Source organism: Prionailurus bengalensis, chromosome A1 (genome assembly GCF_016509475.1).
Source record: "Prionailurus bengalensis isolate Pbe53 chromosome A1, Fcat_Pben_1.1_paternal_pri, whole genome shotgun sequence".
NCBI classification, from domain to species: Eukaryota; Metazoa; Chordata; class Mammalia; order Carnivora; family Felidae; genus Prionailurus; species Prionailurus bengalensis.
In genome coordinates, this window is record NC_057343.1 from 51,669,088 (window position 1) to 51,694,144 (window position 25,057).

At 36.6% G+C, this 25,057-nt stretch overlaps 1 protein-coding gene across 17 annotated transcripts in view; it reads right to left on the reverse strand.

The window, feature by feature from the left end:
* MYCBP2 (MYC binding protein 2) overlaps positions 1–25,057 on the reverse strand; it is a 286,735-nt gene that overhangs the window by 237,090 nt on the left and 24,588 nt on the right. For all 17 annotated transcript variants that reach the window (XM_043580959.1, XM_043580920.1, XM_043580876.1 and 14 more), the window contains exons 2-3: positions 20,256–20,331; positions 7,023–7,238 (exon numbers count right to left, since the gene is read on the reverse strand). In XM_043580959.1, coding sequence (XP_043436894.1) covers positions 7,023–7,238; positions 20,256–20,331 — 292 coding nt within the window. The remainder of the gene's footprint in view (positions 1–7,022; positions 7,239–20,255; positions 20,332–25,057) is intronic.

Genomic DNA, 25,057 nt, shown 5'->3' on the forward strand with positions numbered 1-25,057 from the left:
TTATGCACTTACAGGAAATGAATCTGAACTCAAAGATCTCCTAAGCACAAAATATAGGGCTCTGTTCTCAGGCCAATGGGAAACTACTCTACCCTTTCAGTCTTCAAAAATGCTTATTCTACTGCTACCAATCATGACTTTTCAAAGTTCAAAGGAGACTCTTCACAGATAACATTTTTAGCTACGGTTTATTTATATAAGATTCCTATGGTAACAGAGAAAGTACTGAACCTTACCAAAAAAGAGTGAGGCTACTTACTGAACAAGTTCCTGAGCTGTCTCTCCGGTAAGTTCAGGGCATAATAACAAATATATTAAAATAGGCAACTCAGATACACTGCTTAGGAACAGAGCACTAGCTGGTTTTGGTAAACCCATAAAATGTTAGCCAAATGATCAGGAAAGAGAAATTACCCACCTATCTAGGTTAACCACTGTAGATTCTCATCTACACCTTACTTCATAAAAAAAATTTTTAATAAGGGGGAAAATTAATTTGTTTCCAGAATATTGATATGTTTTCAAAATACAATAAAGTAAAAATCAACTTCAAGTTTTCCAATCATATTTAGCTTTGAATTATTGAGCAGAGGAATAAAAGTTGTTGTGAAATAAGTTTGTTTGTTTGTGTTTGTTTTTGAGGTTTGGCTGAGAACATTTTACCATATGTATGAACTCTGAAATTATACTTTACACACTGAATCCTGTCTTACAGTCACTGAGAACGTACTGTACTTTCTCCCCACTCAATATTGGGAAGGAAGAGTATAAGGAAAAAATATAGCACAGCAAATATAGTATGATTTTATTTGTGCAGAAATAATATACTTTTAACGTATACATATATAAATGTTTATAATGGGTATGTTTTGGTTAATAGGAATTTAAGAGGGATTTCTAATTTTTAATTTCTATTTCCTCTTTGTAAAAAATGTTCTGCATTTTTCAAACTATCTACAATATATACTGCCTTTATAATTAGCAATATAAATAAATGTGACTTTTAAACAGAGTAGTTGATTATAGTAATTAAATACACTAAGCTTCGGTACTTTCAATGAAAAACCATAACTACCCAACACACAGTCTTCCACTTCTCTTCAGAAAATAACCTTTTATATTCACTAAATAAATTTACTGAATTTTCCCTTTACAGCTACTTTCAAATAATTAAATCCTGAAGGCTCTCTATTACACTTAAAGGAACACAGAACCCAAATAACTATCTGATACAGCCAGTGCAATGTCACTGCTGGGAAAAGTGAGATAAAAACATGCTTGGCCAAAGAAAAATAACATAATGAGTCTTTCAAGGTTTTATTTTGCTCTCGTCAAATCATATATTCCCAAAAGTGATTTTATTATTTCACTAGCAAGTATGAGCATAAAAGTTTAGTTACATCACATTTAGATTAATAATTTTTTAATAAATTTTACCTTGTTCTATTAAAAAGTCCTAGAAAAAAGGGATGGGAGGGGCAAAACAGGTGAGGAGGATTAAAAAGTACAAACTTCCAGTTATAAATAAGTAAGTCTTGAAGATGAAAAGTACAGCCTAGGAAATATCACCAATAATACTGTAATAAATGTTGTGTGGTGACAGACGGTGACTACATTTATCCTGGTGAACATTTCAAAATATACAGAATTATTGAATTACTATGTCATACACCTGAAACCAGTGCAACATTGTACGTCAACTATACACTAATGAATTTTTAACAAGTCCTAGAATCTATTCTAATACTTTCAGAATCCATTTGAAAAAATTCAAGAGAAAATCAAAAGTAGGTTTATATATTACCACCGAGGGAAGTACACTGCCTTCCAAAATTTTTTATATAAAGCAAATATTTGGTAGATATGATATTTACAAATAATGAAAAATAAAAATCTAGAAGGGAGCAAAAGGAAGAGTGGAAGAAGAGCAGCAGCAGAGGAGGAGGAGGACAAAAAGAAGAGGAAGAATTCTGCTTCTCAAAAGGTCTGGGTGTGAGATGTCTAAGAGTTTCATACACCTGAAACCAGTGCAACATTGTACGTCAACTATACACTAATGAATTTTTAACAAGTCCTAGAATCTATTCTAATACTTTCAGAATCCATTTGAAAAAATTCAAGAGAAAATCAAAAGTAGGTTTATATATTACCACCGAGGGAAGTACACTGCCTTCCAAAATTTTTTATATAAAGCAAATATTTGGTAGATATGATATTTACAAATAATGAAAAATAAAAATCTAGAAGGGAGCAAAAGGAAGAGTGGAAGAAGAGCAGCAGCAGAGGAGGAGGAGGACAAAAAGAAGAGGAAGAATTCTGCTTCTCAAAAGGTCTGGGTGTGAGATGTCTAAGCAGTATCGTCTAACATACAAATTTATCTAGGACTACTACCATCTTCTTCCCTTCTCTTTACACCCAAAAGTGTTCTCACAACTTTTCAAAACTAACAATTTTTTTTTTACATTTATGTATTTTTGAGAGACAGAGAGAGACAGAGCACGAGTGGGGGGGGGGGGCAGGGAGAGAAAGAAACAGAATTTGAAGCAGGCTCCAGGCTCTGAGCTGTCAGCATAGGGCCCAACGTGGGGCTCAAACTCACAAACCGTGAGACCATGACCTGAGCCGAAGTCAGACGCTTAACCGACTGAGCCACCCAGGAGCCACTGAAACTAACAATTTTTAAGTGATGCTCTTGATCCCACCCCCATCCTATCTCTAACAGAATTTTATCTTACCTTCCCCCACACTGTGACAGTCCCCAAGTCTCTATTTTTAGCTGGGACCTTTCTTTGGAACTTCAGCCCTACATAGTATACACAGGACACCTCACAGGTACCTCAAACTCAGTAAAGAGAAATAAACATCATCATCATCCCAACAAAGCACTGCTTCTCCTCCAGTTCCCCCTCTTGCAGTAAATGACATTGCCACCAGAAACTTCAGAAGTATGTTTCGATTCCACTTTCTCTTTCAGCCTTCATAATCAACTAATTACCAATTTGTCAATTCTGCTTCCTTAACATTTCCTGTAACCCAAACACCACCACTAGCAACCTTCAGTAACGCTTCCGGGACAAATGCAATAGCTGCCTAACTGATCCCTCTGCTCTAACCTTACCACCCTCTATGGTTTGTCTTACTAGCACCCAAGTAATTTTACTAAAATACAAGTCTGATCAAACTCTTTTGCTTAAAATCTTCAATATTTCCAAATCACAAGACAAAATCTGAAAGTGGGTGCATGACACAGAAGGCCCTTCACAATCTACCTCCTGCTCTCAGCCTCTTGCCCTATTCAGCTACTCCACTCTAGCTAAAAACAGATCACGTGTACTTTTGTAATGGTGCTGTTCCCTCCGCCTGTAAGTGCATCTACAGTCAGTGCTGCATCCGTACCCACGGTGTTCCACTACACCCAGCATGCCCTAGTAATCCTTAAGTCACTAGACATGTCTGGTATCCCCTACCAGACATAACTTTCTTGAGGGTAGGGACCGTGTCTCATCATTATTTTGTTCCCAGGGCCTAATATACTGCTTGCTATAACTCAAAAAAGAATTTAAAAGCAAATAAACTTAAGAAGTAAATAAGTAAGTCTATGTAAGTCTATATCTTTTAACAAAATACATGGCATGATGAGCCTCAAATAAGACTGGGAAGTATGAATCCCAACAATAACTACTAAAAATTATGCAGTTATAGGGACACCCAGGTGGCTCAGTCAGTTAAACATCCAACTCTTGATTTCAGCTCAGGTCATAATCTCACAGTGAGCCCTGTGTTGGACTCCGTGCTCAGTATGGAGCCTGCTTAGGAAAGATTCTCTCTCTCTCTCTCTCTCTCTCTCTCTCTTTCTCTCTCTCTCTCTGCACCTTCCTTGTGCTCTTGCTCTCTCTCTCAAAAAAAAAAAAAAAAAACACCAAAAACCAAAAAAACTATGTAGTTATAAAGCATGGAACACTATAGGAAATCTGGAAGTCAGATAGTGAAAGATGGTTTCAGCTGGGTAAAAACTGTGTTTTAGGTAAAAACCTTAATACGAAGCATTTAGGTGGGGGTAAGAAAGTCCCCCTTTTTTAAAAATGTTTACTTATTTTTGAGAGAGAGAGTGTGTGTGCAAGTGGTGGAGGGGCAGAGAGAGATGGGAGAGAGAGAATCTGAAGCAGGCTCCAGGTTCCAAGCTGTCAGCACAGAGCCCGATATGGGGCTCAAACCCATGAACCGTGAGATCATGACCTGAGCAAAAGTCGGATGCTTAACTGACTGAATCACCCAGGTGTCCCAAGTCGTTTTTAAAATATCAATGACTGGAGTGCCTACGTGGCTCAGTCAGTTAGGCGTCCAGCTATTGATTTGGGTTCAGGTCATGATCTCATGGTTTGTGAGTTCAAGCTCTGTGTCTCTGCACTATCAGTGCAGAGCCTGCTTGGGATTCTCTCTCTCTCTCTCTCTCTCTCTCTCTCTCTCTCAAAATAAATAAACTTTACAAAATATCAATGATTGCTGACCTACAAAAAAACAAAAAGCAAAGAAAACCCTGACAAGTAAGATCTACACAATAATCAAATGCAATTTAACTTTTAAAATTCAAATAGAAGGGACGACTGTGTGGCTCAGTCAGTTAAGTGTCTGACTTCAGCTCAGGTCATGACCTCATGGTTTGGGAGTTCGAGACCCGAGTCAGGCTCTGTGCTGACAGCTCAGAGCCTGGAGCCTGCTTCAGATTCTGTGTCTCCCTCTCTCTCTCTGCCCCTCTCCTACTCACTCTCTGTCTCTGTCTCTCTCAAAAATAAATAAACATTAAAAAAAAATTCAAATAGAAAATTAAATTGCATCAAAATGATACTTTAACAACAAATAAAAACTGTCTTAATTATGTGAAAGAGCAGTGGGAGAGGAAAAACACTCAGTGAAAAGGAAAGCAACAGCCACACATGTAGTCAAGAAGAACAAGAGAGGAACAATTGCAAAGAAAAGGAAGGAACTGATGTAGAAGAGTAGCATCTGGAGCGGAAGGGTCAAAAGGAAAAGAAAAATGCTAACGTTTCTCACCTGCCCTTAAATTCTCATCTCCTCAAGTCCTACAGGCCTCATTTCTTCTGTGTCGGTCCTTCATGTCATGCAAATGGCTGCCAAAAACATCACCTAGAAGTTTCATTCCCCACCCACGCCCTAACCCACAGCATTTTGAATGCCTCTGCATAAAGGCATCTCAAAACTTCTTCCCCTCTCATTCGTCACATGGTCTCACTGACTTTCCAGAAGTTTATTTCCTTGGACATAAAGTATTTATTAATAAATTGAGGAGTTCCTCGAAAAGCAACTCAAATTCATTTGCACCTACACAATTTCTTGTTTTCACCTAACCTGATACTTACAACTATACCTATTATTTACTCACACACTTGTATTTGACATTTGTTAACTCACTGCATCTTCACTACAACCCTGTGAGGTATATATTATCTCCATTTCAGAGATGACAAAATGGAGGCACAGATAAGTCAAATAACTTCCCCAGCATTACACAGTTATTTTTAAGGGTGAGTATTTGAACGCAGGCAGTTTGACTCCACTGCCCAGGTTCTTAATCACTATACCCTGTTTCCTGATGTGTCAGTACTTGATGGAAAACTCTTTACCTAGAGGAGCTTACACAGAAAAGATAAGCTTATTTGTTTTAAGAAGAAAGGAGCCAATAGAGAAGTTATACTTAAGGACACTGGAGAGAAAGGGGCTAAAAGAAGAAGAGTCCCAAGAAGAACACTTAAAGATGGTTGACTAAAAGGCTGAGGAAGTTCACAAAACTTCTCTTACTCTATAAAACAGGAAGCAAGCCATCTGCTGAGAATAAGGTGAGAAGAATGTGACAGTACTGATTAAGGGCTGTGGTGCACTTAGGAATAGCCACCATGAAATATGGCAAAATATTTGCATGATATTTGCATGATAGCTCCTGTGTGTATGTACAAAAGTTTTTAAGGCATAGCTTTAAGGTATCAGTTTAGTAAAAATATTGGCATGATAGCTCCTGTGTGTATGTATAAAAAAGTTTTTAAGGCACAGCTTTAAGGTATCAGTTTAGTAAAAAGGCAACACACTGAACCATTTATGATAAAGGAAATCATTTAAAAATGTTTACATTTAGAAAAAGGCAATATACATATAAATCATTTATGATAGATACCCCTTTAAAAATATGTCTATATTGTCACTATTCTTTTGTTAGAAATACTAACTATGCCTACAATGTAGAAAAAATACCATATATACAATAACATTACAGTCTTGAAATACACTAACACTTAAATAGAAGAGAGTACCTTAAGAATAGTTTGTTCTACTATAGTACATGCTTCTTTAACACCAATTAGCTTACATGTCTCTGGTAAATAAGGGAGTGATATCAGAACAATGTAGAAGTTTTGTTGCTTCATATGTAATTTTTTCCTAGGCAAGGAGAGCCAAAATAGCAAGAGAACAATCATAACCTAAGGAAGAAAAGGCAAAAAGCTCTCAACTCAGCAGCTGCACAGCCAGGAGCCCTCCTAGTTCTATTTGAAGGAAAATAAAAATGCATACCTGTACCCAAGGCTCCCTCCCCAGAAGGAAGCACCCCCAGCTTACTATGGCTCTTGGCTGGTGGTAGTTTGCAGTTCTGCTTACGCCCACCTTAATGGCAGCCCACTGGCTCAGAGCTCCACTTCTAGCTGCAATGGCTCAGTGCTTACAAGCCTCCATTTCCACTCTACTGCTTTTGTACATTTTTTAAAGCCCCTGATCTTTCTTCCTGGGTTGTCAAGTATTCTCCACTGGGTTACCAATTATTGATTTTGTTAGCACTCCAGTTATAAAGATGCATAGAGTTTTCCTGGTCTGCCCCAAACCTATTTTTGCCCATCAGCCCTATTAATTTTGAGTGCACAATTTTCTTAAAAAACAAGGTATTTTAGCAATGTAAATATATGTACTATAGCCCAAACACCTGTGGTTATCCATCCAAGTGGAATTTAGTGACTTACCTTTGGAAGCTTGATAGGGGGCTCTTTGGATTCCTCCTCTTCATCACTATCTGATTCTCCACTCTGCACAGAGTTCTTAGATGCAGCTGCCAATGATGTTTCCTTTTTCTGCCATTCCAGAACGCAATGGCGTACATTGCAATAAATATTGAAAGCAGAAGGATTGCTATGTAATTTGATATCTGGTATGATTACCGTATTCTCCAAGTTTTCAGACTGAAATAGAAGATATAATATTTCAATTCTATATTCCTTCACATCATCACCAATTCTCATTTTATATAAAAGATTAAAGATTAGAAATGCTGGATAACTTGTATAAGTCAAATAAGTGACATAGCAAGACAATCCAAGTCTATTGATTCAACTTATAGTAAGTACCCTTTCTTCTACACTTCACTAAGTAACACAGCAATAACCCAACTGACAAGGGCTGGAGAATGGCAAAGAGACTAATAGGAATACCTTTTTATTCCATGATAGGAATAAAACCAACAAAGTTTAACTGTTGAGTATCACAGAATATTAATTTTGTGCTCTTCTAAGGAACATCAGATGTATTTGAGTCTCGATGACCTAGTACAAACGTTGAATTGCATTTTGATAGCTTTAAAAGTACATTTAGGGACTTAAACAGAAATCAGAACTAAAAACCAAACAAACTTTAATTTTAGTCAATTCTTCCAATTTCATTCTAATTTAAATAGTAGTAATGTTAAGAAATTAGATTTCTGGGGGTGCCTGGGTGGCTTAGTCAGTAAGCGTCCGACTTCCGCTCAGGTCATGATCTCACAGTTCGTGAGTTTGAGCCTTGCATCAGGCTCTGTGCTGACAGCTCAGAGCGTGGAGCCTGCTTCAGATTCTGTGTCTCCCTCTCTCTCTCTTCCTCCCCCACTCACACTCTGTCTCTCTCTCTCAAAAATAAACAAACATTAAAAAAAGAAAAAAAAGAAAAGAAATTAGATTTCTGTAGATTATGGATATATGCTTTCCTGAAGATCTCCTAGCTATCAATCTTGATAAATAATAAAAATCACATGCTTGGTAATTTGTTAGAACTCAGTCAGTTTCTGTTCTGACCCAGCATTTTAGTCAGCAAGCCACAATCACACTTTTGAGAACAACATTTACACTATAAATATACAGAACTGGTTTAAGATGCTCTATTAATGCAAGTTCCAAAAATTGGAGTATGTCCAGGAAGTATCCAAGATAAATAAGATGACACCTCAAGTACCAAAAACACTTGGTTTCAAAATTCTATCCTTCTTCCATAAATAATTAGGGAAAAAGTGGAATACTCCTTGTTAGAAAAAATATGTACTGAAGTTAATTGATAAATAATGTGTAAGTATGTATCCCAGACACACTAAAAACAAGCAATTATTAGCAATCCAAATCTAAGAACATATGAAAAAGGTAATGCATGATGATCAACCAAAAAACAGGCTGGTAACAACACTGGAAAAGTAATTAGTAATTCCTCATACTAACAAAAATAAGAAGAGAAGAAAACAGACGATATCCTAAATAAACATGGAAAAAGCATCTGACACAAATCAAACACCTATTCATGATAAAAGTGTATGTAAACTAGGAATAAAAGAAAATTTCTAAAAATGGATAAAGGGTATCTATGAAATACCCACCGCTAACATAGTAAGACTAAATTCCTGTACCCTAAGATGCAAACAAGAAAAAGATATCTATTCTCAGCAATATGATTCAACATTATACTAGATATGCTAGTGTGATAAGCCAAGAAATAGAAATACAAATTATAGTTAGAAAGGAAAATATCTACTAGAAAACAAACGTCTTCATTTCCAGAAGACATGGAGAGATTCTTAAGACATCTGCAAAAAAAGCCACTAGAAACAATGTGTGGATTTAGCAAAGTCACAGGATACCAGATCAATATTTTAAATAAGAAAGAGTTAATGTATCTACACACTAGGAGTGAACAACTGGAATATGTAATTAAAAAAAAAATAATAGCATTAAAGTTACAGACTGGGAGAAAGTATCTGCAAAACATATACCTGACAAAAGTCTATCATGCAGAATATATAAAGAATTTTCAAAACTCAACAGTAAAAACCAAATAAGCCATTCAATTTAGAAAACGGGCAAAAGACACGAACAGGCATGTCACCAAAGAAGATTCACAGAAGGCAAACAAGTTCACTATAGTGACCCATTAGGAAAATGCAAATTAAAACAAAATGAGAAAATGTACAAACCTATCAAACTGGCTAGAATAAAAAATAATGACAACATCAAATGCTAGTGAAGATGTGGAGAAACTTAATCTCTTATACACTGTTAATCGGAAAATAAAATGATACAGCCACTCTGGAAAAATGTATGGCAGTTTCCCACAAAATTAAATAGTATTTACAGTACAATCCAGCAACTGCATTGTTGGGCATTTATACCAAAGAAATAAAAACTTATGTTCATTCAAAAACCAGCATGTGAATATTCATACCAGTTTTATTCAAAATAACCCAAAACAAGAAACACAGATGTCCTTTAATGGGTGAATGGTTACACAAACTATGATGTAATCTTTACCATGGAATACTAACTCAGCAATAAAAAGGTACAAACATGATATATGCAAAGACTTGCATAAATGTCAAGGGAATTATGCTGAGTGACAACAGCCAGTTCCTATGATTAAATTTATATATCATTCTTTAAATGACAAAATTATAGAAAGAGAGAACAGACTGGTGATTGTCAGAGGTTAGGGAGAGGGTGAGTGCAGGGGAATGTCTGTGGCTATATAGGAGTAGCAAAAACAATCCTTGTGATGGAACTCTTCTATATATTGACTGTGGTAATGGTCCACAGATCCACACATGTGATAAAATTGCATAGAACTAAGTATATATACACATACACAAATAAGTACATGTAAAACTGGTGAAATCTTGGGGCGCCTGGGTGGCGCAGTCGGTTAAGCGTCCGACTTCAGCCAGGTCACGATCTCGCGGTCCGGGAGTTCGAGCCCCGCGTCAGGCTCTGGGCTGATGGCTCAGAGCCTGGAGCCTGTTTCCGATTCTGTGTCTCCCTCTCTCTCTGCCCCTCCCCCGTTCATGCTCTGTCTCTCTCTGTCCCAAAAATAAATAAACGTTGAAAAAAAAAATTAAAAAAAAAAAAACAACTGGTGAAATCTGAATAAGATCAGTAGGTTGGATCAATATTGATTTCCTGGTTCTGATATTTACTATACTTATGCAATACCTTAGCAACTTGAGAAAATGAGTGATGGGTATACAGGATCTCTGTATTACTTTTTACAATGCATTATTATAATCATCTCAAAATTTAAAAAAATGAAATAACAGCAGTTAAATTTAATAAAATTATGTGCAAGCTTTGTACACTGAAAACCAAAATAACACTGCTGGGAGTAATTTAAAAAAACTTAAGTAAAGAGAATAGAGATAAACTATATTCATTAATAGAAGATTCAGTATCATAAAATGGCAACTCTTCCTCAAATCCACAAATTCAATACAACCTCAATAAAAATTCCAGAGACTTTTAAAAACAGAATTGACAAGCTGATTCTAAAATTTAAACAGAAATATAAAAGACCTAAAGTAACTAAAGCAACTTTTTAAAAAGACTGAAGTTGGAAGACATATGACCTGAATTCAAAACTACTGTAAAGAAGACAGTATGGTATTGGTATAAAGACAGATATTTAGATCAAGTAAACAAAAAAAATTGCAGAAATAGGTTCAAACAAAAATGGTCAACTGAATCTTTACAAAGATACCAAGACAATTAATAGAAAAAGGTAAGTTTTTTTTTAAATTAATGCCAATTAACTGAATACCAATACAAGAAAAAAATGAACATCAACCTTATTTCATACCATACACAAAAATTAACTTGAAATGTATCACAAACCTAAGTATAGCATCTAAAACTATAAAATCTCTATGGCACAAAAACAGACACATAGACCAATGGAATAGAATAGAAACCCCAGAACTAGACCCACAAACGTATGGCCAACTCATCTTTGACAAAGCAGGAAAGAACATCCAATGGAAAAAAGACAGCCTCTTTAACAAATGGTGCTGGGAGAACTGGACAGCAACATGCAGAAGGTTGAAACTAGACCACTTTCTTACACCATTCACAAAAATAAACTCAAAATGGATAAAGGACCTAAATGTGAGACAGGAAACCATCAAAACCTTAGAGGAGAAAGCAGGAAAAGACCTCTCTGACCTCAGCCGTAGCAATCTCTTACTCGACACATCCCCAAAGGCAAGGGAATTAAAAGCAAAAGTGAATTACTGGGACCTTATGAAGATAAAAAGCTTCTGCACAGCAAAGGAAACAACCAACAAAACTAAAAGGCAACCAACGGAATGGGAAAAGATATTCGCAAATGACATATCGGACAAAGGGCTAGTATCCAAAATCTATAAAGAGCTCACCAAACTCCACACCCGAAAAACAAATAACCCAGTGAAGAAATGGGCAGAAAACATGAATAGACGATTCTCTAAAGAAGACATCCGGATGGCCAACAGGCACATGAAAAGATGTTCAGCGTCGCTCCTTATCAGGGAAATACAAATCAAAACCACACTCAGGTATCACCTCACGCCAGTCAGAGTGGCCAAAATGAACAAATCAGGAGACTATAGATGCTGGAGAGGATGTGGAGAAACGGGAACCCTCTTGCACTGTTGGTGGGAATGCAAATTGGTGCAGCCGCTCTGGAAAGCAGTGTGGAGGTTCCTCAGAAAATTAAAAATAGACCTACCCTATGACCCAGCAATAGCACTGCTAGGAATTTATCCAAGGGATACAGGAGTACTGATGCATAGGGCCACTTGTACCCCAATGTTCATAGCAGCACTCTCAACAATAGCCAAATTATGGAAAGAGCCTAAATGTCCATCAACTGATGAATGGATAAAGAAATTGTGGTTTATATACACAATGGAATATTACGTGGCAATGAGAAAAAATGAAATATGGCCTTTTGTAGCAACGTGGATGGAACTGGAGAGTGTGATGCTAAGTGAAATAAGCCATACAGAGAAAGACAGATACCATATGGTTTCACTCTTATGTGGATCCTGAGAAACTTACCAGGAACCCATGGGGGAGGGGAAGGAAAAAAAAAAAAAAAAGAGGTTAGAATGGGAGAGAGCCAAAGCATAAGAGACTGTTAAAAACTGAGAACAAACTGAGGGTTGATGGGGGGTGGGAGGGAGGAGAGGGTGGGTGATGGGTATTGAGGAGGGCACCTTTTGGGATGAGCACTGGGTGTTGTATGGAAACCAATTTGTCAATAAATTTCATAAAAAAAATAAATAAATAAAAAAATAAAACTATAAAACCTCTATAAAAAAATATAGAAAAAAATCTATGTGGCGGCACCTGGGTGGCGTAGTCAGTTAAGTGTCTGGCTCTTGATTTCGGTTCAGGTCATGATCTCACTGTTTGAGTTTGAGACCCACATCAGGCTCTGTGCTGACAGTGCAGAACCTGCTTGGGATTCTCTGTCTCTCCCTCTCTCTCTGTCCCTCCCCTGCTTGCCCACTCATCCTCTCTCAAAATAAATAAATAAACTAAAAACAAAACAAAACAAAATCTATGTGACCTTGGGACAAAGATTTCTTAGAATACAAAATACATGAATCATATATATAAAAATCAATACATGTATAAAACGTCAAAACTTTTGTTCTTCTAAAACACTATATAAAAAAAAAAAGAAAAGCAAGCCACAGAACAGGACGAATTGTTTGTGATACAGATATCTGACAAAGGACTTGTACCTAGAATACATGAAGAACTCTGACAATTCCATAATAAGACAGTTAGAAAGGAAGAAAGGAAGAAAGGAAGAAAGGAAGGAAGGAAGGAAGGAAGGAAGGAAGGAAGAAAGAAAGAAAGAAAGAAAGAAAGAAAGAAAGAAAGAAAGAAAGAAAGAAAGAAAGAAAAAGGAGGCAATGGGGAGCCTGGTTGGCTTAGTTGGTTAAACGTCTGACTCTTGATTTCAGCTCAGGTCATGATCTCATGCTTCATGAGACAGAGCCCCGTGTCAGGCTCTGTGCTGATGACATAGAAACTGTTTAGGATTCTCTGTCTCCCGCTCTCTGCCCATCCCCTGCTCATTCTCTCTCTCTCAGAATAAATAAACTTAAAAAAAAAAAAAAAGATGGAAGATATGAAAGACATTTCACAATAAAAGGATATGAATAGCCAAAAGCATATGAAAAGATGTTCACATCATTAGTCATTAGAAAAAAGCAAGCTAAAACCACAGTGAAATACCCCTATATACTTAGAATGACTAAAATTTTAAAAGCCTAACAGTACCATGCATTTGCAAAGATGTAAGACAAGTGGATTTCTCATATACTGCTGGTGGAAGAATAAAATGCAACAATCATTTTGAAAAATAGTTTGAACAGTTTTTTAACAGGTTAAACATTCATCTACCATGCCACCCACAAGGAAAGAGTTTACAATGCAGGTATGATTAATTAGTCCTTGTATTTTCCCAAGGGAACCAGGACTGATTGTTGGCCAATCCTTAGGAATGTGGTCTTTAGAGTTTTCTTTATGTTGGTTATTGATGATTTTGTAATATACACTAGAGCAATGGACTTTGCCTACTGGCTTGTCTAATTGCTTTGCACAAACATCAAGACTGATGATGTATGCCTGAGTTTCATGTACCATGGCTGGCTGCACAGCAGGACATGTCTATGTGTGAACCAGATCCCCCATAAAAGTCTCAGATCCTAAGACTGGAATGGGGTTCCCTGGGCAGAAACATTCCATACATATCCTTATAGTTCACTGCCATAAAGAAAGCATGCCCTATGTGCTCAGACAAGGGAGGACTAGAAAACCTATGCCTTAAGTCCCTATATACCACTAATACATTTCTCTTTGCTGCTACCTATCTCTACCTTTGGTTGTATTAAATCTTAACCATTAGTATAAGCTGCTTTTGATACTTATGAGTCTTCTGGCAAACCATAGAAGGAAACACCACCTACTCATTCTACTTCCAGGTATTTATCCCTCAAGAAACCAAACCAAAACAAAACAAACAAAAACATATATCTGCACAAAGACTAGTACACAAATATTCAAAGCAGGTTCATTTGTGATAGCCAAAAACTGGAAACCTCAAACTGTCCATCAATAGGTGGAAAAAAAAAAAAGAATTAACTGTTAATATATACAACTACATGGCCACAACTCAAAATCATTATGCTGAGGGAAAGAAGCCACATACAAAAGAGTACATACTACATGATCACATTTATATGAAATTCTATAAAGTAAAAATTAATTTATAATGACAAAGTATATTCATGGTTGCCTAGAGCCAAAGTGGTAGGGAGAGACAGAATGTAACAAAGGATAAGGAAATGCTTGAGGATGATGGAAATTTTCTAAACCTTGATTATATATTTCAAAACTTGCTGAATTATACACATTAAATCCCTGTCTCAGGTTCTGCTATTAAATATCCCAACCTAAGACAGGCATGTTTGGTAGCAAAATGATGAGTAAGTTTCCTGTGTAATGGACTTAATTTCTTCTCTAAGAAAGCAAAGTCATTTGCTAGAGGGCAGTATTTATCATAAGTTGGAGGAGAGTGGCAAAGGTTTGAAACAGTCATAGCAGAACTACTTGATCAAAAAGAAGAAGAAGAAGAAGAAGAAGAAGAAGAAGAAGAAGAAGAAGGAGGAGGAGGAAGATGACGATGACGACAGTCTAGCTATGCAAGATCCTTTTGAGATTGGTTCTCATGTATGTATACTGGTATCAACTGCTAACTCCTTTTAGCAGGTACTCACCTGCAAGGAAAAAGAAAAGAGCTGGATTTGTATAGGATTAAATTTTATCAGATGAGTGCAACACACAGGGGAAAGGAAGATGTGGTAAGCAGAATAATGACATCCAAAAATATCTTCCCCTTAGTCCCTGGAACCTGGAAATGTGTTGCCTTACATGATCAAAGGCCCTTGCAGAAGTGAATACATTATACATCTTGAGATGGAGAGATTATTCTGGATTACCTGGGTGGGCCCAATGTAATCACAAGGGTCCTTATAAATGAGCGAGGGTGGCGGGACAATCAAAGAAGTTGTAACAACAGAAACATGTCAGAGTAATGCAGTGTGAGAGGATAAAACAACCATAGCTGACTTTGAAGGTAGAAAAGGGCATTAACCCAAGGAATGCAGGCAGTGTCTAGAAGCTGGAAAAGGCAAGGGAATTAATTCTCTCCTAGAGCCTCCAGAAGAAATGCAGATTTACTGACACCTTGATTTTAGCACAGTGAGATCCACTTCAGACTCCAGACTTAAAAAATTGTAGGATCATTTGTGTTGTTTTAAGCCATCAAGTTTGCATAATTTGTTACAGCAGCAATAGGGAATTAATCCAGATTAAGCAATGTTTTTTTTCTAAAAAGACCGTGCTATCTAAGCTGGATAAAAAGGAAATTGAATCAAGGAGATGGCTAACGGATGAGGAGAAACAGAGGGGCCAATGACAGCAATAAAGAAGGTGATAAAGTAGTGTAGCTAAATGGTATCTTATTTGCTGAAAAGAAATGAGTTTTTTAAGAAATGCTTGTTCTTAGGGGCGCCTGGGTGGCGCAGTCAGTTGAGCGCCCGACTTCAGCCAGGTCACGATCTTGCGGTCCATGAGTTCGAGCCCCGCGTTGGGCTCTGGGCTGATGGCTCAGAGCCTGGAGCCTGTTTCCGATTCTGTGTCTCCCTCTCTCTCTGCCCCTCCCCCGCTCATGCTCTGTCTCTCTCTGTCCCAAAAATAAATAAACGTTGAAAAAAAAAATTTAAAAAAAAAAAGAAATGCTTGTTCTTAAATATATGGGGGGAAAATCTCATTGGCATTATTTAAGTAAGTGTTTTTTAAAAAGACGGTGGATGTGCAGAGAAAACATTTGACAAAATACAGCATCCTTTCTTGATAAAAACCCTCATGAAAGTAAGGATAGAAGGAGCATATCTCTAGATCATAAAAGCCATATGTGAATGACCCAATGCTAATATCATCCTCAATGGGGAAAAACTTTCCCCCTGACAGCTTTCCCCCTAAGGTCAGGAACAAGACACGGATGTCCACTCTCACCACTGTTATTCAACATAGTATTGGAAGTCTTAGCCTCTGCAATCAGACAACACAAAGAAATAAAAGGCATCCAAATCGGCCAGGAGGAAGTCAAACTTTCACTCTTCGCAGATGACATGATACTCTACATGGAAAACCCAAAAGATTCCACCAAAAAACTGCTAGAATTGATTCGTGAATTCAGCAAAGCTGCAGGATATAAAATCAATGCATAGAAATCGATTACATTCCCATACACCAACAATGAAGCAACAGAAAGAGAAATCAAGGAATCGATCCCACTTACAGTTGCACAAAAAAACCATAAAATACCTAGGAATAAATCTAACCAAAGAGGTGAAAAATCTATACAATGAAAACTATAGAAACCTTACGAAAGAAATTGAAGAAGACACAAAAAAATGGAAAAAAGATTCCATGCTCCTGGATAGGAAGAACAAATATTGTTAAAATGTCAGTACTACCCAAAGCAATCTACATATTTAATGCAATCCCTATCAAAATAATACCAGCATTCTTCACAGAGCTAGAACAAATAATCCTAAAATTTGTATGGAACCAGAAAAGACCCCGAATAGCCAAAGCAATCTTGAAAAAGAAAACCAAAGCAGGAAGCATCACAATCCTGGACTTCAAGCTATACCACAAAGCTGTAATCATCAAGACAGTATGGTACTGGCACAAAAACGGACACTCAGATCAATGGAACAGAATAGAGAACCCAGAAATGGACAAAGGTATGGCCAACTAATCTTTGACAAAGCAGGAAAGAATATCCAATGGAATAAAGACAGTCTCTTCAGCAAGTGGTGCTGGGAAAACTGGACAGCGACATGCAGAAGAATGAACCTGGACCACTTTCTTACACCATACACAAAAATAAACTCAAAATGGATGAAAGACCTCAATGTAAGACAGGAAGCCATCAGAATCCTTGAGGAGAAAGCAGGCAAAAACCTCTTTGATCTTGCCTGCAGCAATCTTACTCAACATGTCTCCAGAGGCAAGGGAAACCAAAGCAAAAATCAACTACTGGGACCTCATCAAAATAAAAAGCTTCTGCACAGCAAAGGAAACAATCAGCAAAACTAAAAGGCAACCTATGGAATGGAGAAGATATTTGCAAATGACGTATCAGATAAAGGGTTAGTATGCCAAATCTATTAAGAACTTATCAAACTCAACACCCAAAAAACAAATAATCCAGTGAAGAAATGGGCAAAAGACATGAATAGACACTTCTCGAAAGAAGATATCCAGATGGCCAACTGACACATGAAAAAATGCTCAACATCACTCATCTTCAGGGAAATACAAATCAAAATCACAATGAGATACCACCTCACACCTGTCAGAATGGCTAAGATTAACAACTCAGGCAACAACAGATGTTGGTGAGGAGGCGGAGAAAGAGGATCTCTTTTGCAGTGTTGGTGGAAATGCAAGCTAGTGCAGCTACTCTGGAAAACAGTATGGAGGTTCCTCAAAAAACTAAAAATAGAACTACCCTATGACCCAACAATTGCACTACTAGGCATTTATCCAAGGGATACAGGTGTGCTGTTTCGAAGGGACACATGTACCCCCATGTTTATGGCAGCACTATCAACAACAGCCAAAGTATGGAAAGAGCCCTAGTGTCCATCGATGGATGAATGGATAAAGAAGATGTGGTATATATATACAATTGAGTATTACTCGGCAATCAAAAAGAATGAAATCTTGCCGTTTGCAACTACGTGGATAGAACTGGAGGGTATTTGTAAAATTAGTAAGAGAAAGACAAATATCGTATGACTTCACTCATATGAGGACTTTAAGAGACAAAACAGATGAACATAAGGGAAGGAAAACAAAAATAATATAAAAACAGGGAGGGGGACAAAACAGAAGAGACTCATAAATATGGAGAACAAACTGAGGGTTACAGGAGGGGTTGTTGGAGGGGGGATGGGCTAAAAGGATAAGGGGCACTAAGGAATCTACTCCTGAAATCATTGTTGCACTATATGCTAACTAATTTGGATGTAAATTAAAAAAATGAAATATTAGGGGCGCCTGGGTGGCTCAGTCAGTTAAGTGTCCGACTTCGGCTCAGGTCATGATCTTGTGGTTCACGAGTTCAAGCCCCGTGTCGGGCTCTGTGCTGACAGCTCAGAGCCTGGAGCCTGCTTCCGATTCCCTGTCTCCCTCTCTCTCTGACCCTCCCCCCCATTCATGCTCTGTCTCTCTCTGTCTCAAAAAATAAATAAACATTTAAAAAAAATTAAAAAAAAAAAGAAATATTAAATAAATAAATAAATATAAAAAATAAAAAGATAGTGGATGAAAAGTAGTCCAGAAACAGTAATTGGGAACAAGGAGACTAACCACATCATTTTATTATTTTATATGCCCATCATAAGCAGAAAATGTTTCTTACTCATCTTTCTATTCTAAATACCCAGCATAATTCCTGCACATAGTCAGCATGCAATTAATGTTTTAGGAATAAATGAGTAACTTCTTTTTGTATCACTCTTATCACAAGCTGCTCCTAAAAAGCAGACATAAAACCTGAGGCCAAGAGAAGGAAGATTTATTACTAAAGGCATAAAGCTAAAGACAGAAATGAAGGGATGAAAGACCTTGACTTCTCACCTCTTCCTGGATATCTTAGGACACCACTTTTAGGAAAATCACCAAATGAAACCTTTAAAGAAATTAAAACAGATTTTTAAGATTCCCATAATCTGACTTTGCACATAACACCAAGAAGTGGAAAAGAAGTAGAGGCTGAAATTCTGAATGACTATGTACCAAATATATTAAGAATGTTCTCCACTTCCCTCTTTTATCCCACAAACAGAAGTAATAAGAAATGATGTAGTTAACATTTATTATTTAGCTGCCCACCCAGCAACACTTTCCTTAGGGTAACCACCCCCCTCCCATTTCACATGGCCTGCTCAGTAGGTTGCTGGCCTACCTATCTCCCATCACAGGGCTATAAATGTAACTCAGTCTAACCAAAGTACCCCATCTCCAAGGCCAAAATGAATGATGAAGGTCAATCAAAAATCACACCCAAGACTTTCTGCTAGAATAAAGGAGATTGCCTCTTGACCAAAAAAATGCAGTTGGAGCTCCCAGAAGCCTTAGTCCTCAGCCATAGGCAATTAAGTCCACACACAGAAGAAAGCAGAAGCAAGAAATGAAGACACAGAACTGATGACATTACTTAATCCCTGGATCCAGCTGTGTCTCAAGACACAGCCACCAAATAAATTTCATCTCCTACACTTTTACTTTTTGGTTTACTATTAAAAGTACATTTCTCTCAGCTTTAAAATGTAAGAATACTAATTAAGAAGGGCAGGAAACAACTGTTTCTGGATATTAAATATGATACAGAGGCCAAGCTAAGCTATTGTTTCTTTAACCAAAAGTGGACCTGTTCAGAAATCATAGTTAATGATTGCTCTCTTTCTATTGTCTAGGCTTCTTAGTACTGTTCAAAAGAAAACACGCTCCGGTAGAATGTAAAAATGTTTAAGATTTAATTGAGATTTCTGCATTAGATGGAAAAAAGGTCCTTGATCTCTATGGTCTCATCTAATTCAGATATTCTACATTGTCTTTCCTTTTGCACAGCCACCCACCATCAAAAGAGCTCAGAATATAGACATACCAAGATTCTCCCCAATTCATGACATATGGACAGACGTTATGATGAACCCAAATCCATGTCCCAACTCACAGCCAGTTTTACTCAGTTTCTAGAACATGCAGTCAGAGTGTAAAAAAGAGAAGAGAAATGGATATGTTCCCCCAGAGAAGTGTTCAAAGATAATGTGAATAAACTGTAAATAATTTTCAACACCCAGATATTAACTTCTAGGCTACTGATCATGAAATGTTCAAACATGAAATTAAACAGTGTAACCAAGTAATAAGGGGCTTTTAAAAACTTTAAAAAAAAAGAAAGAAAGAAATGGTTTGCTAGTTATACTTTTTTAATCTTGGCATTTTAATTCAAATTACTGTATGAAAAAATCCTTACTCCCTATATATTGCCAGCAGTTTTACCTTGCTTCTTGTCTTCACTTTTGATTTGCTCTTCTGTTTTCTTTTCAACTTTTTCTTATTTAAAATTTTCTTATTCCTAAAAATGGAAAAAACAAATTACAAAAGTTCGTATTAGAACATACAAAGCTATGAAAAACAGGTACTTCTAAAGTAGACATTTGAATATTTCTCCTATAAGCTTTCTTTTTATGAAACAATATACTCTAGATGTACATATAAGATGTAGCTACTGAAATAATTATACTGGAAAGCTAAGAAACACACATTAAATGATTAAAAATTGAATTCTGCGAATAGTTAAAAAAAATTTTTTTAACGTTTATTTTTGAGAGACAGACAGATTGTGAGCAGGGGAGGGGCACACAGAGGGATGGAGACACAAAATCAGACAGGCTCCAGGCTCTGAGCAGTCAGCACAGAGCCTGATGCGGGCTCAAACTCACCAGCTGTTGAGATCATGACCTAAGCTGAAGTCAAACACTCAACCAAATGAGCAACCCAGGTGCCCCTCTGCAAATATTTTTATAAAACTAAAAAATGTAAAACAGCATCAAATGAAGTTTTAAAAATTTTATTCAACAGTGGGGATGCTAATAAAATATCACATATGTTCCCTTCCCAGAAAAATGTGCTCTTTGTAGTAGTGAGGTCTACAGTGTAAAAAGGGACAGGAGGCACTTTTTACTAAATTACTATAGAAAAAAACCCCAACTCATACTCTTCTCACATTCTGCAGTCAGTTTTTCATCACCTCACAGTCCTAAGACAAAATTACTCTCTAAGCAGATGGAAGCCCCTGAATGACTTTGAGAAAGAGATGGGGGGAAAAATGTGGCAAAGAATTATAGTGGAAGAAACAAGAGTCAAGGAAAACAATTTATTTTATTTTCATTTAATATTTTTTATGTCTGCCATGCTGAGGTGCACACTGTTAGTACTAAAAATACAGGATGAAAAAGAAAAAGTTCTTGACCTCAAGGAGCTCAAAGACTTGAATGAAAAACACAGGTGAATAATCTATGAAGAGGATGCTACTGCTATAAAAAAAAATAGTGAAGAAGAAGAGGAGGACGAGAAAAGGAGGGAGGCAGAGAAAGGGAAGAGAAGTGTAGAGGAAGAGAAGGAGGGGAAGGAAGAGACTCTAGATGCTGGAGGTCAAGTCCTTAACACTTGGTAACTAACTTACTGGAAGCTGTGACCAAAACAAAAGTTGTAAGCCTAGGCCACCTGGAGGTAGGGATGTCACTCATAAAAATAGGGAAGTCAAGGGGAACAATTAGTTTCCAAAAAGAAAAAATTGGTTCAGCTTTAAAGATGTTTGAGTTAAAGATACTAAAATGCCAACAAGATAGACATGAACAAGCATATGAAAATTCATCTCTGCCAGTTCCTTCAGCTCCCTAAACCAAAATAATCACAAAATCTTGTCAACTATGTCTTATAAACAGTTCTTGAATCTGTTTACATCGTCTCTACTGCTGCAATTCTTTTTTTTTTTTTTTTAACTGCTGCAATTCTAATAATCTAAGTTACCACCACTTCTTGCCCGGTCTACTTCGTTATTCATTTCTGCACATCCACATTTGCCCCACTTCAATTCATTCTTCATACAGGAACCCAAATCAACTTTTAAAAACACAAATCTGAGTAGGTTATTACCTCACTTAAAACCCTACTAGTATCTTCTCAATTCTCTTGGGATAAAGTCCAAAATCATTGGTACAGTTTAAGAGATCTTTTACCAAGATCTGGCCTCTGCCAGCCTCTCCTTCTTCATTTTGCATCTGCCTCCAACTTATTCATCATACTCCAGGCACAAAAATATCCTTCTAGTTGTCTGACCTGCTAATAAGCTCCTTGGGGGCTTTCACAAAGGTTCTCCCTCTTCCTGGCATTCTCTCCCACATCTTCTGCTAACCACTAGTCAGTCACCTCTGAGGTTCCAATAGAAGTGTCGTTTATTCAGGAATGTCTCAGAGTGGGTTAGTTTCCCTAATATACACTCTCATTTCATTTTACATTTGTGTTTCATTGTGCAATCTCCCACTGTAATTATGTATGAGGTTATGTGTTTAATGCACTACTCCTTCATAAAGCTCCAAAAGTACAGAGGTCATGTCTTTCTTATGCAGTGTTCTAGCCTCTTTGTCCAGAAAAGCACCTAGAACAAAGTACTTAATACTATTTTGAGAGAAAGAGAAAAGCAGGAGGAAAGAGAGAGGAAGGAGAGAAAAGAGGGAAGAAGTTCAGAGCTATGGCTATAAACCTTAAGCTTACAGAGTAAAATAAGCAGAGGACCAAGGATAGATTCATAGATATGCCAATACATTTAAAGGATATGGAGCCAGACATGTCCATTTAGGAGCTATCCATGAGATTATTTTACACAGATTTTGGTGCCAAGTAGGTAATGGAAAAATGTGTGTAGGTAAGATTTCCCCAGGATAGCATACTACAAAAGTAAAGAGAAAGACTGATCAATAGTGTCATGTGCTACAAATAAACACATATACCTGCTTACAGTCTATTCAACTATGCGCATTGTGGGAGCATGAAGAATGTCTATTTCTTTCTTTCTTTTTGTTTAAAGAATATTTATTTTAACTCTTTACTTTCAATACCAACATCAGTCCCTGACATAAAATGGATGTTCAAGAATTATCACATGAAGAAAAAGTTAATGAAAAAGTAAGGAGTAATTCTCATTATGGTTTAGAAAACCAACGTCACTTTATACTAGAACGAAATGAGTTATTTGAGCAACAGGTATATGTAACTGCTAAAAGGTTAGTCCCTTCTATACAATTTAGTCAAGGTTCACTCAAAAACAATCTTCAGAGAAGAATACATAAAGCTAAGTTAAGATGACTCTCCTGAAGCTTAGTTATCACAGACTTAAATTTTCACAAATATACACCAATATTTTTCTTTTGTTTAATGAACATCTTTAAAGTTCAAATGGCTTTAATATGTATTCCCAAAAATATTTCTTCCTATGCATTTAATTAGTTTGGCATTTAATTAGCTATAACAATGTTAATGAATCTAAACCCACCAATTCCTGAATATAAACAGCTTTTGCCATATTCTCACAAATTGATTTCACTGTGTTTTCTGTTAATTTGGCTTGTTTTAGAATTAGATGTTTATCAAAAAGAGAAAGTAATAAGTTAAAAAGTATATGAAGAAAATTTATAGTCAACATTAGGAAATAAAAATGCTATTTGCTAGTAAGTTAACATCCCGATATATGACTAATGGGAAAGCTTAGTTGAAAACCAAGTTTAAAATAAACTTTTCATGACATCGGAGGATGGATAAAAGGAAAGTTCTAGAAACCAGTCTCGCAAGTTAACAATTTACCTTGGAATTTATGATGATTTAGGATGTTTTAAATTTTAAACCAAATAGGAACTTAATGAAGAATGTCTGAAATTGGTCCTGTAGAATTTTTAATCATTTCACAGAAAGAACCTCACACCAGTGAGATTTTAAAGAATTATGGGTGCTAATAGAAGGCAAAAGCTGTTAACATTCTTTAATATTTATTTTTAAAATATTTACTTTAAAAATTCCAAAGAAGCAATTTTTAATAGCTACCCCTGTTTATGGAAAACCAATTTTTTTCTGCAATATAAGAACAAATGAATTTTGCAAGTTGTTCCATGATACAGATCATTAGCTTTTATACCAGCTTATTACAGAATCTGTTTTCCAACAAAACAAAAATTAGTCATAATTTAGTTTAAAAATGTCTCGTCTCTCACTCTGAATCTGTATCTTCATCTGTAAAATAAAACGATGAAGGTGATGATTTCTGAGATGACTAGAGTTTTAATAAATCCAAATTCAAAAAACTTCTGGGATAAGATTTCAAACTTTTGTTTAATTTCCCTTAGTAACAAGAAAGGAAAAATCCCTGGTGTGAGGCAGGAATAGGCAAGTTGTTTTTTTGTTTTGTTTGTTTCTGTAAAGGGCTAGATTATAAATATTTTTCATTTTGTAGACTATAGGATCTCTGTTGCAACTACTCAACCATTATAGCCTGAAAGCAGACACAGACAACACATAAACAGACAAGTGTGGTTATATTCCAAACTATTTCAGGACAGTGAAGTTTGAATTTCACATAATGTTTATGTGCCCAAAACATTGTTTTTAAGCTTTTAAAAATGTCAAAACCATTCTTAGTTCACAGGCCATACAAAGCAGGCACTGGACCAATTTGGTCTGTGTGTCACAGTTGGTCGACCCCTGAACTAGAGCGTATTTTGATAAACAGGCTCATATAAGAAAGAAAAAAAATAACTATTAGTATGCAACACAAATAAAACTATTCAAAATAGTCAGTATGCTAATATAAATAAGCATTCTTAAAATTATCTGCCTTTTCATTTCACAAAGATAAACTCCTGACTTCCACTTCCGTAAAATAAGATACTAGAGCATTGCTTTTCCTTGAAAAAACTCGACTAGCATAGGAATGCTGTGGAAGTAATTAAGGAGCAGATGAACTAAAACTCCAGAGATGAAAGAGCACTTCAAGGGTGAGCTCAGACCATTGGCATTTTCTTCCATGGGGGTATTAGCAAAGTTTGGGTACAAGTGAGGTCAAATTGAACTTAGTTTAAACAGAGGAACTCTGCTGAAGAAAACCAGGAATTAGTGGTGCTTTAACTAGAATGAGACTGGAAATCTAGAAAGGCTTCAAATACTCAGCCAGTTTCCCCAATGATACAAAGCTTAGTGATGGGATGCTTAAGGATAGGGAAGCTGGGCCAGCAGGACAGAGTCAATTTCCC